At 38.7% G+C, this 18,335-nt stretch overlaps 1 protein-coding gene across 2 annotated transcripts; it reads right to left on the bottom strand.

Annotated features, from left to right (window-relative positions):
• Positions 1-363: 363 nt before the first annotated feature.
• Positions 364-7,140, bottom strand: tor1 (torsin family 1). Of its 2 annotated transcripts, none has more exons than XM_022193084.2 (5): positions 6,777-7,140; positions 4,255-4,520; positions 3,981-4,156; positions 2,610-2,737; positions 364-2,507 (listed from the first exon to the last, which is right to left on the bottom strand). In XM_022193084.2, exons 1-5 carry the CDS (start codon positions 6,973-6,975, stop codon positions 2,263-2,265), a joined length of 1,014 nt encoding a protein of 337 aa, XP_022048776.1. In that variant the 5' UTR covers positions 6,976-7,140; the 3' UTR covers positions 364-2,262. The 2 variants fall into 2 exon arrangements, with proteins under 2 accessions (XP_022048776.1, XP_022048777.1); XM_022193085.2 differs by lacking the exon at positions 6,777-7,140 and adding an exon at positions 6,218-6,535.
• Positions 7,141-18,335: the final 11,195 nt, after the last annotated feature.

Raw genomic sequence — 18,335 nt, 5'->3', positions numbered from 1 at the left:
CGCTTCTACTTGGTTGCATATTTTCAACTTCACTGCAACCCAAACCTCTACAGCAGGGAACAGGCTACCTGCAACATCTAGGCCATGGTGTTGCAACTGTTAATGCTCTTCTTTATTTTACCTGCGGGCCAAGAGTTGCACTTTGCACAGTTGTGTTTCGCAAGCAGTTTATTACGAAACTCCTGTCTTTCCAATCCATCACCCACTAGCAGTTCCTAATGACGGTTGTCGTCCTGTCAAGTCAATTAAGGCTGAATGAGTTATCTGTTAAGCTTTTTGACTCTATGCAAGTCTTGTCTAATACATGTATTGTAAAAGGTCTTACCCAAGTGTGAAGCACCCATTAGAAGCAGTGACACCAAGAAAACTTGACATTTTATTGTGACTTGTATTTCTGGTGGTGTTTACAGTTTGCACATGTCAACTCTTCATCCACACCAGCCGTCGTCTTTCACAGTCAGAGGTAACTACAAGCAGTTGTACAGAAAATGTTTTCGTAGGGCTTTAAAAACTCATCAGAAAACTGACTGGTTCTGAGAAACCAGCAGATTATTTCTTCTACCAAATAGCTACGACAGATCCCAATGCCTTCACAGTTCCTCTTTTAGCAAAATATAAAGAGTGTTGTGCTCTGCAAGAACTGGGGGGACAGAGGTCTTAAAATAACTTTAGTTGGACAATCAATCACTCATGTACAATATCTTTGAAAATTTTTTGAACTGTCTGCATTTAAAAAATATATAAAAATCTTTTTTTTTAAATGAATTTTACTTTTTGTCTTGCAAGTATACGACCCTGATGCAGCTGTAGTGACAGGGTGAAAAAATACTGGTATCCTGTCATGCAAGCCGCATCTTAATATTTCATGACATACACAAACATATCTATAATACATTATTCATCAGCCACGAAAATAACCACTCGCTGACAGCAGTGTTGTTCCCTAGCATGACAATGTTCCCTGCTACACCTCAAAAACTGCTCGGGAACAACTGGAGGAACACAAAGAGCTCACGGACTTCACCCAGCTTCAAAATTCATCAGATCCCAACCCAGTTCAGCATTTAGGGGGTGCACAGGGACAAGATTCATCCATGAAGGCCTCAATCCGAACCTCCAGGACCCTACGTATCTGCTGCCAGACACCACCAGAGGTCCTGACCTCGAGGCCCTACAGGACAGAGCTGTTTGGCGACACATGAGGGATCTACACAACACCAGGCAGGTGGTTTTGAAGTTGGGGCTGAGTGTTGTATAACAGAATATTTTTGAAATGCATCATATGAACCAAATTAGCTATGAACAGTAGAGAAAAGACGTCTGGCCAAAAAGGATGTCCCAAATCCAATCTCAAAGATCACGATCAATAAAGGCATCCGCAAATACCCGAGTCCAGTCCGCGGGTTACGTACGCTGTCACAGAGGTGCCGTAAAGAGAGCACAATCTGTGGTAGGACACTCAGGATATGAATTTTAAATAGTTTTTAATCAATCATGGCCAGCAGTATCAATCGATCAATCAATCGACTGAGAACACAAACTTGAGGTGTTTGTATGAAAATGGTATCAAATTGGGACTGTATGAGCAGAAACTAACTATGAAACTATTTGGATTGGATTTGGATGTACTTATTGTGGACATCCCTATTTGCCAATGTTGATTTTAACACAATGCACACAAAGTTTTCTGCATTATGCGTGTTTGAATGTGAAAACTTAAACTTTCTATAAACAGCTCTGCTTTGATGACCTCCTCCATAGAATCCCTCTTTGTTAACAGAATCATATGTACAGAGGACATAAGTGCAGAATAACCACACTACAAAAATGGTGAAATTAAAAATTAAGGCAGATGCTTCCAGTAATCAATACATATGAAGGATATTTATAAAAACAAATGCACAACAGTGACAGTTTCACCCTTAGTCATTTAAAAAGCTCTCGGTAAAACAAAACGGTCTTCGAGACTCTCGCGACATAAAAGCAGACATCAAGCTCCGCAAGTAGTTACAAAGGATAGCATTCCTATCTTATTATTTTTTCATTCGGCTGGTGCTCTGCTCGTCAGTCTCTTCATTCAGCGTAAGTGATACACAACACTGGAGAAGGCTTCCTGATATCATCTCGACGGCCATAAGGTCAGACAGATAAAACCTCCAGAGACCTCTTCAGTCAGCTTGACTTCCTCTCATTAGTCGTTTGGCTGACAGAGTTTTTCTTTCTAAAAGTGCACACAGTGACTGAGTCCGTCAGACGCTGACATTATGTGTAGTAGTCCAGCTTGCTCTCTATCGTCTTGCAGCCTTTGACGGAGAACACTCGCTCCAATTTGGGGAAATAGACGACATCTCTGGCCACCATGTCTGCCACATCCGGGTCTGGTTCAAGTCCTCTGGCCTTCATCTCGGCCTTGGCACACTGGACGATGTGTTGGTACTCCAGAGGCAGGAACGGGACGAAGAAGTCCACCAGGTTCTTGTCGATCAAACTTGTATGAAAGAAGCCACCTACAAGGAGAGAATAACAGACCCTTCCAGTAGTAAAAGATTTCTTATCAAAACTAGTACCGAAGTTCTATTGACTCAAGTATTTATCTAATTTGCACTCACTTTGGTTGTTGTTGAAGACTGATAGTGAAAGTGACACTTCCAGGTCTCTGAGCTCAATCTCTTCTCGATCTCGTCCTCCTTTCCAGAAATCTAAAGTCTTCTGGATGATGCTCTCACCGCCAGCATTGCTATGAGAAAGATCAGAAACCGGCAACATATTAGAATTAGCCTCTGATTATGTTTTGGTTCATCACTGTGTTATATTTATCAGACATCTATGACATATATAAACACACACTGTATTAAAATATTGCTTTTTAGGACAATCCAGTGGGAGAAGCAGAATAAAGTCCTGGTTTTAGTTTCTTTCAAAGCAGTTGCAATAATTGTCATTCTCATCAAGTGAAAAAAGTACTCTATAGTGCAAAATGGGCATTGTGATGATTTCATGTCCATTTACTGGGTGTTTTGTGCTTTTGTTTTGGGGTTTTGCCGTCCACCCTAACACACCACATGAAGACCAAATACATTCCAACAGCTACATATTGTTAGAAAGCTAAATGCTGAATGCACAGAGCTTTGTTCATTACCAAATGCAGCAACGCAGGGAAATTTCTCTACCCACCATCATTATCCTGCTAGAATTAAATTAAGTAACATGTAGTTTGAAGAAAATTTAGTTCACACCTCGAGGTTTACACTTGAAGTTCTGCATTGTTACAGCATTATTGACATGGAGATGTTCTCTACTGATGTCTATTTTCCCACTCAGATCAATGATGCATTTTCAAAGTTCACACCCATTTCATGCCGTTACTGACCAGCTGCATCTTCTCATCACACTAATAACACTATAGGTAATTTCAATAAAGAATAAGTATGAGAATGGTGCTAATACACTGGTAAAGGCTTGTAGGGCTTCCATTGTGTATTTCATCACCGACCTGTGACCTTCATTAGCCCCATTCTGACTCGCTTTTCTTTTGCTGCAAGGAAAACCTGTTTGCTAATTAATGACTGTCATACAGAAGTAATCACAAGGTCATTCATATTTAGTCAATCGACGCCGAGTTGCTCTCGTTACTTTAAAGCAACCTCGTTGTACTGGAACAAATCACAGAATCTGACAGGTAACAGAATACAACTGTGTTGAGCACTAAGCAAAAGCATTGTTGTAAATAGTCTCCTACAAATACCACATTTTCCAGTTCTTTTGTTAACTTTGGAACTTCTAAACCATCTATACTTACAATAGAGAAAGAGGCAAAATGTGACAGTCTAAATGTAAAGGTGACTGAAATGTTCAGGAGATTTGATGAGGAGTTTAATCAATTCTGGTGTCACACAAGCATGGAAACAGACCCAAAATAAATAACAGATATTGGAGCGTGTTATCAAGCATAATCCCACCCAACGCTCTCAGCTTTTCACCTGAGAAAGATGAAGATTGATTTCCGATAAGAAACTCCATCAAGCTTGTCGTAGTAATCCAGGTACGGCTTAATGCTGTCGATCAAGCCAGGATGCATCTTGTCCATCTCATCGAAGATGAACATGGAGCGTTCGCAGTTTGTGACGTTGCCTTTGATCCACTGCTGTAACTGAGACTGAGTGAAAAAGAACAAAAAATTGAATGTACATCGATGACTGCACATGACCGTGCCACTGTGTTTTACTCAGAAACAACACGTCTGGGGCTCCTTACCTTGTAGGTGGCATTTTGACTTGGATGTGGGAAGTGAAGTGTGGAGGTGAAAACATGAACGAAGCTGCTGTCCATCCCCTCCTTGTAAATGTTTTCAGCAATCAGCTTACTAACAAAGTTCTTCCCGGTGCCGGTCCATCCGTGCAGAGAGAGCACCAGCGGCTTCTTCGGGTTGTCGTTGCTCATGAATCCATTCACAGCTTTGAGGATGATGCGCGACGCAATGTGCTGTCCAAACAGTTTGCTGTCCAGGTCAGTCTTGAGACCTGGAGAGTTCCCAGTAGAAAGTCAGCAGGATTAGTGGCAGCCAACATGTGACTGAAACACCATTCTCAAACTGCTTGACCAAAGGAGTACGCCGCACGCCCTCCCTTATCTCCTGTAGTGATTCATTCAATAAATGGATAACCGTTTAAACAATAGAAACACTTAGAGTTAATTTAATTCAGACTGACTTTACTTTAGAAGGAAACGAGCATTACCTGGTACAAGACAGTAAAGTAGAAATGATTAAATCAACATTATGCTAAAAATGCAAATAGCTAAAGAGCAATTAAGCATTTAAACAAATATAAATAAATAAATTATGGCAATAAAACATTTTAGTCAAAACAGACAACACTTTCAGCTGCTCTCAGATTCACAAGTTGAACATTTCAATCCTGCACTTTTTGACTCTTGCCTAAGTCTCTGAGGTGCTTTTCTTTTAATACACAGCCACCATGTGAGACTAATCAGCCACATCGGCTAGAAGCTCTGCATACATGGTGCCTTTCATTTCTTTCAGTGAAGGCACATATAGTGTTAATTTAGAGCTGCAACATTAAGCTTATAAGTTAACAGAAAAAATAACCAGCAACTGATTAATTTACTTTTTTTTTTTTTTAAAGCAAACATGCCAAACAATATCAGCAGGTTCTCATTTGTAAGCATTTGCTACTCTAACATTTGCTGCGAATGTAAACGAAATATCTCCAGGTGTGAAATGCTGGACAGACAAAACAAGCAATTTAAAGACCCCCTCCACTGAAAATGAAGTGTCTTTGTTGTTGTTTTTTTACATGCCCATGTGGTGTTTTTGCATGTGGAAAGACATTATGTGCAGAATAAGCAGGCTATGGAAGGTTGAGCGTTTCCACCTGTCTCTCAGAAACACAGACTTAAGCTTGCGTGTCACTATGCTTCTTGAGAATCGGCTCCCATTTCAAACATTATTCTAATATTACAACTTGCCAGTGTGTGGCCGAGAGCTGTTTTACAGTTTTGGGCTTCACAGATTGGCACATTTTGAAGGAATTAATGGTGTTAACACCTAAGGCATTGTTAGACATGAGAATATTTTCATGGAAAAAAAAAACCTAGAACTGTCAAACTTAAAGAAATTAGTTTTTAGTGGTATAATCAAGACCAGAGAAGAACTTGGGGGAATGAATGAGTTGTGCATTTTCACCACTTTTGTCATATTTTAGACAGATGAATTAATTAATCTGAAAACACACACAATGGATTATTCTACAGTGAAAATCATTAAGTATTTGGTTATTTTTAAGACGTTAGAGGAGGTGGCCTTTACCTCAGCAGACCACAAGACCTAAAACACCGTTTACCTATTGTCTGCCTGACCACAGGCACATGTGTGTGCCTGGAAAAGACATCTGAGCTTGCACTGTGATAAAGGGAATCTTTTTATACGTGAAATGTAGGAAAAAAAGAGAAAACATGCACGGTATGGGAAAAAAATAATAAAGATTGTATTCAACATTACAAAAGTAACTTTGTCTGCTTGACCTAGGTTTCGGTTTTAACGGTGAAGAAAACCAGTTAAAGCATGGCACTTTCCCTGACGGCCTAACTGTATGTTAATCTGAATTATTTATCTTGCAGCTGTCTGTCCCTTTAGACGAGTTCAAGCAACTATCGCCACGTTGCAACTCTCTTTAGAACACTCACTGCTCATGCTCACCTGTTGCGTTGAAGGCTATCCATTTCGGATCGCAACTTTCATGTAAATATTTGTAGATCGTCCGCCCCAGAGTCGCACCAATGCCTAGTACCACTGATGTTGTGATCGGATCAAACGCGTTAACCCCCACACAAGCTGTCGCCAAAACGTGTAACAACAAATACAGGTGTGCTTTTTTCATCGTTGAAACCGATTAATTTCCAGCATTAGTCGTTTTAATGGACTTAAACGACCATACTACAATGGCAAACCCGCGCTAAACCTGCAGACGAGCTTCTCGCTTACAACGGGGAACTTCCGTGTACGTCAAGAACACGTGACACAAACCGGAAACGTGAAAAACAGCAAAAGAAAAAAAGAATGTTTTCCTAGTTATGATTCTAACTCAATCAGTTAATAATGACAGTTAACGTTTTGACAGTTCATACAGTTTGGATAGCTAGCTTGACATGTAAAAGGTACACCAGCTAAGCTAACGTTAAACTGTCAGTTAGCACGTTTTCAGCTGTAAAAGTGTGAACAGCTCACACAAGAGTGAGCAGTGGTGACATATGCATACCTGTTTTGTTAAAAGAAATCCACTCCGGCCGACAGCACTCGTGGAAGTAGTACAAAATGTTTGGGTAACTAGCTAAGAAGCCGGTCAGAGCTGCAGCCATGCCCACCGCTATGGTGGTGCTGATGGGCTCGATCGCCTCCGTCATACCGGAGCAGAGCAGGATCCACAGCAGCAGGACGTGTCGCTTCCTCGGCTTCATTTCTCAGATATCAGCGCGTCATCAAACTTGGCGAAAAGAGGGGAAAGCAGCGTGTCTTTGAGTGCGTTAAAGTGTTTCTCAAAGTGGGGTAAGGCAATACAGAACAGACAGCTGCCAGAGAAAGCGGTGGTTGTCAGGGAAGTGACGTCAGGGTCCAAAGGTCATTCTTCTTCTTCGGGGTTTATTGGTGTCACTATGGATTAACTACCATAAACGAGATTGGCATAAACCGCGCACATACACTGTATATAATTGTTTAATCCACTGCATTTAATTTTATAAACAACTGTATATACTGTATATCACTCTATATACATTTGCTGAGTGTGAATTAGTAGTATTTACCGGAAAGAAAAATTAAAAGATCATATTTTAGAAATTTGTTTTTCAAGTACATTTTGAACCATATACATATGTATACGTGTTACATTCACTCGCAGTTAAAAGTTTTTAAACACTCCAATTTTTTTTCAATTTCTTATTATTAATTATGCATGTCAATGTCTCATCATACTCTGAAATGAAAGCATGGAACAAATTAAGTTAAAAAAATATTAAATCAACTTAGAAGCCAAAATGTATTCTAAATTTAACTCAAAGTAGCCACCTTTGGCAGATATATCAGCGGAACACGCTTGTGGCATTCTTTGCACCATGGAAATTAAGTATTCTTCAGAAAAAATCTCTCAACTCTGTTGCAGAAGTTCCCATAAATGTGTGGCACGTTCCTTTGACCTCATGATTCTCATTTGCTCTGACATGCACTGTGAGCTGTAAGGTCTTATATAGACCGGTGTGTGCCTTTCCTAATCAAGTCCAATTAGTTTAATTAAACACAGCTGGACTCCAATAAAGAAGCAGAACCATCTCGAGGAGGATCAGAAGAAATGGACAGCATGTGAGTTAAATATGAATGTCGCTGGATTCAGGCCTCTGTCCTGAATCCCTTTGACCTGCCAGACACTGAAAAGATGGTGAACTGGATGAACACAATCATCTGTGATCGGATTGGTTGTGAGATGGTGTGTTATGTGAACATTGAATCCAGTGTGGGGAAGTTTGAAGCCTGTGGTCTTTAAAGCTGTGGTGATGATTCTGTACATTAGTTTTATTGTTTTCTTAGAAGTGTTTTTATTACTAACAGTAAATCAAAAGTGATAGGATAATGTGTAAAATTTTACTGGTAGAACCTTCTTGACAATGTGTTTTTTTTTACTTGTTCCAAGATGTAGAGTTTCTGTTGGGCATTTTTAATTTTTTTTGCAATTGATAGTTGGCTGGATCAGATTTGACATTTCTCATTCAGGAATGGTGAACCTGACTTAGACTTGACCCTTGACCTAGATTATATATTCAGGGAGCTTGAACTGTGTCAAAAGCTTTGGCTCCAGTGACCTTTAATGCCTGATAAATGGTCAATAAGTACTTTGACCTGGACATGACATGATCTGATACATCTGAAAACTCAACCTCAAATGTTTCTGTATTATTCTGACAGCATGAGGTAATGCTTTGTGCTATACGGTCATCCCCTCAGGGAGCTTTTTGATTTCATGTTTCTGTTTTTCCACCTTGGATCAGGCTCTTCTATTATAGGAATTTATAGATACCAAATGTTTCCTCTGGTCCTTCACCCTCTTTACAGCCTCTGTGGCCCCTAGCTCTGCTTGGTTTTGAAGAACTTTAAAGCCAAATGTAGATGTCGGATGCGGTCTAACTGTGAACAGGTCTGAAGGTAATCTTGCAAGGTGGAAAGTAGATACAAATAAAAAATGTCAACATGGAGAGTTGATGGGAAAAAATGACTTTAAAGATTGTCACTCTCAGTCAAACTAGAGTAATCAATTAACCTGAGAATGATTTTTCACTGTGGGAGGAAGCCAGAGTACTCAGAGAAAACCCATGCATACACAGAGAGAACATTCAAACTCCATGCAGACAGATCCCAGGAAGGAAGGAACATGAACCAGGGATCTTCTAGCTGCAAGGAAAAAGTGTCAACCACCAATCCACTGTGCAACCTGTAAAAAAAAAAAAAAAAAAACTGTTAAGGTTGGTCTCTAATATCACTGTGAAGCTGAACGGTTAGACTGAACCAGCATATGACGTTTTTCTGTTTTTAAAAAGCACCTTCAAAAGGTGAGTCATTGTGATAAACTTAGTTAAAAACAGCAAAGATAAAAGATGAACTAAACTCCTGGATGTGCCCTAATCAGTGACGTTTGTCCAGATGTACAATAGAGTTCACACTAGCAGGTTTTGGGATCACACATAATTGTGTTAGTGTGTGAAAGATCAATGTATCAAAAAAAATCATTGTAAAAATGAATTATAGAAACTAAATACATTGCCTGAGAAACATTTATTGTAATATTTGACATTTTATTTTGTAAATTCAAAAATTCTCAGCAGAGATCAGCCGTTCAATGTAAACAGGAAATAGTGAAATAGGAAAAGGATCTCCCAGGCTGCATGTCAGACTCTATAGGAGATTATAAAAAAGTACATCTTGGTTTCTGTAATTGATCTCTGAATTATTTAGCAGCATGGCTGTGAAGGTGTGAAGGTGTCATATTTTCTCTCAACTAAACTTTGAATATTTTCTGAATCCTCATGATTTTTTTTTAATGTACACTTCACTTTTATCGTCCTTTCTGCTGTTTGGAGACTGCAGAAGTAACATTTTTATTATTGCAACATTAAATTTCTCGGTGTGTGAGTTCATGTGTGGATGAATCGGCTTCTGCAGGACTGAGAGATGATCTTAGTTTAATAACTGACCTATTATTATCTTGTTCCTTTTACTATCCTTCTGTAAAAGCTGATCTTAGAAGAAAAAAAAGTTAATATACTGTAACTTTAGAGCTCCATACATCTTTGATTGGTGTGATCTAAATGTACATAGGATTTTTTTTTAAAAATCAATCATGGAAATAAATTGACAGATTATATTATTTATTCAGCTAGATAGCATGTTTTTCACGTACAGGCTGTGTGTCGTTTAAAGTCATGGCAACAGAAGGTCACATGATTAGAAAAGTGTTGCTTTCTTTACTGAAAGAAGAACAAGAAGCAGCAGCACCTGCTGCTTGGACACTGCTACACTCACAGTCTCCATGATGGCAAGAACATGAAATTCCTACTTTTCATGGGCCTAATTCGTTATTTCACCTCCTTAAATACTTTGAAAACATTCACAAAACTGAGAGTAAAATGTTGGATTTAGAGCTTGTTCAGAAAGAGGATGTCTGATGATCTGTTTGGGTGATACGGAGTCTCAAGACCCACAGTGGCTTGGTGGGCAGTCAGACTGAAAACAAACATTTACAATAAATCAGTGAGTTGTTTTTTTAAGAGAAAATTTAACTTTTCTCCCCAAAATATGCAAATTTGTCTGAGTCCCTCTGAATCTATACAACAGAGGTTGTCAGTACAAAGTTAAGGTGATCCACAGAGACACAATAGATGAAATATTAGATATGTATTATAGACATATAATATATATATAACATTTTCCCTCTATGGCTTAACCTGAACATTTGTACCATTTACCCAATAAACATTAATTTGCAACACAACTTTTAGCTGGAATAAAGACATACTATTTTTTTGGACACATACACTCTTTTACTTACTGTTTAGATAGTGAGGACAAAATATTAGGAACAACTTTCACCCACTATGATTTCTATAATAACCATGACCATTTTTACATGACACATTCTTACATATATACACACATATATACATACATAGACATATATGCAGAGGGGAGGTGGAGAAAGATGGGAGGCAGAGGAAAGGAAGGTGGAGAAAGCAGGTGTCTCTCACTGTACTTGTGTTTTGCATCTTTGAAAGCAGCTCAGCAGGTGAAGTGAGCTCATTCTGCTCTGGATCTCCCTCTGTAGCCCTTGAAGCCTCCTTACTCCTGATCAGGATGATGGCCATAAATCTGTTAAAGCAGAGAGTCTCATGAGTCACGGACCAAACAAAAGGTCTTCCTTCCTTCCCCCCTGTGCTTTTCCTTCCCCTCCTCCAGCCTGTCATTGTGGCAGCGTGTCCTCCCTCGTCGACAGGGTCACGCGTTGTTCTTTATATTCCAGGATCAGGGCTCTTCTTCGAGTTCCTCAAAGTTGCACCTGAGGGAGGAGGAAAGGCACAGCGAGGCGACTCCCGATGAAGCCCAAACTCTCTCGTGGGCTGAAACAAGCCTGAGGTAAACGGGGGCATTTGAGCAGAATGCTGTGGATGAAAGGCAAGAAAAGCTTGTTGTTGTTTGAAACAGCTTCTCACGTTATCTGTTAATATGCCCTCATTGAGCATATTGAGAAACTAAGTACCCAGATTCCTTGATAGTTCTCAAATTTTATATTGATTTTGTAAATAAAGGTGCACTATTCTATCATGACTTTATGTGACGTCACTGGTATGAATGGTGAGAATAACGACATCAGGCCATTCTGACTCAAATTATAGATCACTTCAGCAAATTGTGTAAACCTGTTTAAGATACCACATCAACAAGAACAGCAATGTGAGTGTGTGCACAGCAAAGTTGTAGTTTCTTCCCTTTTCTGTCATCTACAGTTGTCCATTAAAGTCCAAAAAACTAAGTGCTCCATTGCTTTCAGTCTTTGTTTCTTTAAAAAATATATAATGAATGTTAAGAATCCAGCTGTAGATATAGTAAAAAGGTAAAATGCTACACAAGCTTCACCTATTTAGCTCATTTTTGGTTGTATCTCACAGCTGCTGACAGAAAAAGGTCATAAACCTTGAGTTTGTAATAGTTTTAAATCACATATGTGTATCAGTTTTATTTGGAAACAACAAAGATGACTAAATCTGACAGCTGTATCTGTGCTCCAATATAATACAAAGATGTGTTTGACAAATTATTTGACAAACTTGCTTTAAAGTTTGAACTCCTTTGGAAACAATGTGGACCTACCACTCAATTTGTTATTGTAGTTCCGTAAAAATTGAGCATTTGCAAAAGACAGATTTAAAAGGTTGTATTTAAACATCTGTTACGTTGATGTGTGATAGGTACACCTACTGATCATATGGTCATTATCTTACATGAGTGTGTTGGTAGTGCTAATTATCAAATCTCAGAATGCAAAGTACAGCTGAGATGGGTTTTTTTCCCCCACATATTTAGTCCTAAGTTTAGCAATGAACAAATCACCTTTAACCTGATGGCCCTGGATGACTAGTTAAGGGATCATTTTCATCAAGGGAGGCATGAATGTCGGCCTCATGGTGGTGCTAGAGGAGAAGCCAGAGGAGTCGTGGTCTGAGATCCATGAGTTGCTGTACAAGATCAGTTGAACAGAGAGGATAAGTTCAGAAATGGAACTCCTGGTGACACTACAGGTGAAAAGTCAGGGATTGACCGAAATCATGTGCAGTAAATTTCATGGCAATCCATCCAACGTTTGTTGAGAGATTGCGTTAAAATCAAAGATGTCTCCCTCAGGATGATGCTAGAACAAAAGTCCAGAGATCCTGCTTTGTACTGTGGGAAACATGAATGTCTGTAAAAAATTTCACGGCAAAACATGGCAGTGTAGCTAAAAATAGCATCATGATTCAAAGTAAACCTGATGCTTTTGACTTTGGTTTGGAATAAATGCACATTTTTATTGGATTTAAAGATCGTTAAAATGTAACTTAACCGCAGTTCAGCTACATTTATTATGATGATCTGAGTTTCATAGACCAAGAACATCTACAGCTGTTTTCAGTCAGTCTTACTGTGCAGTTAATTGACTTTGACATGTAATCATTGGGATGCCCCTTTCAGAAGTGCCATCATAAACAGGTCAAAGTCAATAGAAAGTGTTTTTACAGCATTACATGAAGTCCAGATTCTTAAGCGATGAGTGGAGACCATTGGGTTTGTTATGCAACAGGATTTCCCCCCGCTGACTCCAGGGCCTGACAAATCTGGGCACCTTCTCAATGGTCATCAAGTTGGGGAAAAATAGCTTTGGCTGCAGAGTAAAAATGCTTATTCACTGAGAATGTTGATCTGACGACTCTGACAGAGCAAAATATTTTGCTTGTATGAAAATCCCGAACTCTGCTCTAACCGGTCAGAGACTGATTGATGGTTTGTTTATTCCATTTTTTATTCACATTCTGGTGTTGACTCCCCTAGTGGGTTTAGAATGGCAGGAGGCGTCAGAGCTTTGAGGGGGAAACAGAAGGAGCAGGTCAGATTCTAATCCCACTATAAACAGAGGGCACTGCCACAACACACTGACCCCCACGCCCCCTCTGTTCATCGTAAACCCCAAACCGTGGCAGCTTAAAGAATCAAACCAGCACCAAAGCACATTCCTGAAGTGAAAGGACCAGCAAAGAGAAAAATCACAGAACTGACTGGGAGAAAACACATACAAGCTATAAAAAGTAAATCCTGTAATGAATTGCATGTGCTTGAAATATATCAAGTAAATAAATAAGGCTGTGCAGAAAAGCTGCTTCACTTGTTATACCTCCTAACACCACCAGGAGGGGTTCACAGCTTTAGTCTGCCAACTGGTTTTCACTTTAGGCTGGAAAACTCAGGTCTTTAGGGAAGTGTAGGACACACATAGAACTGAATGAATTATGGTAACTACGCAAGCTTTCATTGCCGTTGTAATGGAAACTAAAAGAGAAAAAAATAGACACAATTAAAGTTACTAAGGAAACCAAATCATTTCCAGTGGTCACTTTGGCATTCAATGCATGATTTGTTATCATAAAGAAAAAAACACAGATATCTAAGGATCTGTTTTCTGTCAGTAGTTGCACTTGAAATAATGTTAAATTTAAAAAACAAAAAGCAGCAGTGGTGTTCAAGAGTGCCTTCAAAAAATACGATAAAGTGCAAGAAGTAAAACCCAGCACACACTAATCAGTAATATGCCCCTGGATGAAAATTGGTGACATTCTGATGCTAAAAACTGCAACGACATTGGAGGACGAGGTCACCTGACATCCAAATTACCTCATCGTCCTCTTTCAGTAGATACTGGTCAGAGCTGCACCTCTCAGGGTCGCTTCAGTGGTCAATAGTGTGACTTCACAGCTAAGACATGTGGATGTGACTCCCAGTTTGGAGTCTTCATGTGTGAGAGTGTTCTCTACTGGAGCGGTCAGGGTGCTCTGGTTTACTCCAGCATTAATATACAATCACATCATTTTAAATTTATGATTTTTAACTCTTTGATGCACAACATGAGTCAAAAGTGGCCCAGATCCAATGGAAAATGGGTATCTGCTGACCCACGCTGCGCATCAAAGGGATGGCTCGGTGGTTAGCGCTTTCACCTAGAAGATCCCCGGTTTGCATCCCGGACTTCCCCGGGGTCTTTCTGCATGGAATTCGGATGCTCTCCCTGTGCATGCGTGGGTTTTCTCCAGGTACTCTGGCTTCCTCCAAGTCCACAGTACAAAAACATGCTCTGGTTAATTGGTGATTCTAAATTGTCCGTAGGTGTAATGACAATTAAGTGGTGTATAGATAATGGATGGATGGATGGATTATTAACCATCATATGTAAAAGGGGTATTACTCTAGGATCTGTTGTCAACAATTATTTGCATCACCCAAATCCTTCCAATTGCGAATACATCGATTTTATGAGTAAAAACGATCAAACTTTTACATTTTAAATCTCCATGAAAGCATTAAGAGTGTCTGGGAAAACAGAGTACATGTTCCATCTTACGTTGTGCTTTCATAACTCCTACTTGACGGTTGTACAAAAGCCGCTGGTAAAACTATGTAAGCTTCAAATTTTTGTCTGTTTTTTTATGTTTCAACCAGTACAATAGATTGTTGTTCTTGCGATTGTTGATATAATTAATAAAAAGAAATTGCTTTGTTGTCTGCCAGCCCTCAAGGCATTTCACATTAAGACATAATAATCAGTTGTTGCAGCTTAATCTCAGGCAGAAATGCCCTTTAATGATTGTGTTATTTGTTTAAAATTACGATGAAAGACCACACAGGGATAAGATCTTCTCGGACTCACAGGTGCTGACAGTGGGAAGAGTAATAAAAACTGTGGCTTGTATTTACTCAGGATTATTCCAGTGGATTTCCTTGATTTGGTTCCGGTAGGACAAATATAAATTTGGTTATTTGCTCAGGTGAAGAGGTGTTAAAGAGTCTCCAGCAGTCTATTTGGGCTTTAATCTGTGAGTTCCTCCTGATGGTGGCGCTGCAGGAGAAGGCGCGCTCCTCTATGGCACAGTGTGAGGCCACTGCTCCCTCTACAGGCTCCCTCTCCTTTCCATCATCCTGCTGGAGTTGAGGGAGTCTCCTGTTCTGTTATGGAGATGTGTGGGACTAATGCAGACCAGTGGAGCAGCGTAGTACTAAGATTGCACAATCCAGTGTTGCAAAAGTGTTTGTACTGTTTTTTTGGAGAACCTTCAGATCACGGTTCTTATCTGGAAGAACATCAGCACACCTCTGTGGCGCTCTGGCAGCCACGAACATTACACAAAACAGTACAGTGAGTTGGAAGAAAAACACCAACACTTAATACTCTGAAAAAAATGGTTGAGATAATCCAATCCATTCTTCTAAACTGTGAAAACATTTTTAAATGATTATGAGTAATGTTTGCTTGTGAAGCCAAATTATTTCAAACAATTTGACTACAAACTGCATTCATATTAAATAGGTATCTTGGTTTCACCATCACAAACTGTATAATATAATAATGGACGAACCCTCGCTGACATAGGTTCTCTGAGAAGTTGCTTTGAAGCTCAGTGTGGTGGCTCTCACCTAATCTGCCCTACTCCCAGCTAATACAAAATCAAGCATGGAGGTGTTGCATGAATGGAGCTGAGAGTGGCCATGCACTGTCCTGTGATGGCATACAGCTGACACTCAAAGTGGCATATTAAGCAGAACTTTAAGCCTTAATATAACTTAAAGAGGTGACTGACACAAAACATCACCTGTACAGTTGATATTAATGGAGAAATTAGCTTTACCAATCAAACAGTTTTTTGTACCAGACTGTAAACATGTCGTAAAGTTGGACATTTTTATATGGGGATCTATTAGAATTGACTCTCTTTCGGAGCCAGCTTCTAGTGGATATTTGAGTAACTGCAGTTTTTGGTACTTGGGTGTTGGCTGCTTATCTCAGCTTCGGAGATCGATGCAAACTAATTTCTGAAGAAGTTAAAAGTAAAATATTAGATAAATCAGTCACATTTTCACAAAAGCTCCTCCAATTCAATCATCTGTTTTATGCAACTTTATGTGCTACAACATAAAAAAAAGGAAATATTAGACCTTTTCTGATGTGTTTAATTAACAGCTAAAACTACTATTTACTTTCAGATTAGGGTTTATATGAAAAACACATGACAAGCTTTGATTTTGGGCCTGTGTTTAGCATTATGTAGCTTTTAAAATACAACTCATTGTCAAATATGAAACCAGTGGTTTTTGATTTGTATAAAAATAAAATATCAAGCTTTGGTGCCACTAGGAAACACTTGATCAGCTAACCAAATTGTAAAATAGTTTAACATAATCACTTTATTATTGTCAGTCTGTTTCTCTCTGTTTTCCCTCATCCCAGCCAGTCAAGGTGAGGCAGACGACTGACTTCCTCCAGCCTGGTTCTGCTGGAAGTCTGCTTCTGTTAACCAGAAGATCTTTCTTTACACTGTTGCAAAAGGGATTTCATAATGAGAATCGTTGGACATGTTGAGTTTCTTTTTATACTACTGCAGGCTTTAACATTAATAATTTCATTAGTCAGATAAATTTTAAAAAACTTGTCTCTTTTCGAAAACACTTGGGCTCAAAATCTATGGATTAAAATACACAAATAAAAGTGACTTGACTTGTCAGATGGTAACATATTATGTTATTTAGAGGGGCTAATTTCTGCAAAAACCAATTCCTAATTTAATGCTTTCAGTAATGTCGGTGCTGACACTTCCATACTTTACATAAATTGAATTGAATTTATTGGGTGTCTAATGTGAAAGAGGCTGCTTAAATGACAAAGGTTTCCAGGTTTAGAGAGGTTCTTTTAAGTCTCTCTTTTGGTTTTTCAACCTGATTTTTACAGTTTTAATTTATTTCCACCTCTGATTCATATTACTTTAAGCCATAGACAAGTGTTCTCAGGGGAAAATGTTCTGATACACTTAATGTGAAAACACCATGAAACAGAAGCATAGCATGTGTCGTTTCTTTTCCGTCTTCTGTGATAGATGGTGGACAGCCAGGAGTCTTGTTTTGTTTCCCATTAGCCTTACAAAGTATGGCACTAATCACCCAAAACACCGGAATTCAAACCAACTGTGTGTGTTAGTGTTCAGTGACTTACAGAGGATCCAGAATGAGCCAAGACTGCAGAGTCCATTGGACACAGATAACCTGGAACACCTGTTCTCAGCTTTGTAGTACTGCAACGCATTATTGGTCAGTCCCTGCTGGGGTGAGCCGTGTTTTCTGCTGCCTTACAAGTAAATGCCAAACTACGCTTATAAAAAATAACATTTTAAAAACAGTTTCATCTGTTAATTTATGGCTACTACCAGTTTTGTTAAATTACAGATGATCAATAATAAAATCACCGAAAAAAATAGAAATTAAAAATAAAAACTGAATAAAAAAAGTGACAGAAACTGCAAACATAAGAATTTATTTTATTAGTTATTTTATGATACTTGTCATATTAAACAATACTATTTTTTTTTGCCTTATTTAAATTAGCAAACATATTGGCATTTTATAGAGTTTTACTATTTGAAAGAAAAGGTGTGTATATTAAGGGTTAAAATACTAAATATTGGTTTTGCTGGGTTTTTTTTGTTTTTTTTTACAAATTTTCTCTTTTTAGTAAATTGAAGCTTTAATTGAAGCTCTTTAGTAAAATTACAGAAAAGGTGCTAATTTACATTTTGACTGTAAAATAAAAAAGAAAAGACAAAAAAGACAAAATTGGACAAAATTTCCACACTAAAAATCTTTTTTTACAGATAGTAATCTGATCTTTTTCAATATGTGACCATAAAAAACAAAGATCATTATTACTTTACATTTTTACTGTTGCAGTATTCTACCTTTTTCTATGTATAATACCTGGCATCACTGCTGACAGATTTTCATTTTTTTTTAGCCAGATTTTTTTATAGTGTACAAGTGTCTGCAGAGAGATGATAACCTGCTGCACTTAGATTTTTTTTGTTCCAGCTATGACAAAGTGCCACTGCTCATCGTCCAAGTGGTTTCCTGCAGAAAGCTAAATGTTCCCCAGCAAAATGGGAACACACATATCCCATCATGCAACAGGACAATGAAGAGCAACAAAGGGGTA

This window comes from Acanthochromis polyacanthus, chromosome 18 (assembly GCF_021347895.1).
Source record: "Acanthochromis polyacanthus isolate Apoly-LR-REF ecotype Palm Island chromosome 18, KAUST_Apoly_ChrSc, whole genome shotgun sequence".
Taxonomy (NCBI): domain Eukaryota; kingdom Metazoa; phylum Chordata; class Actinopteri; family Pomacentridae; genus Acanthochromis; species Acanthochromis polyacanthus.
This window is presented reverse-complemented; position numbering and strand designations above follow the sequence as displayed.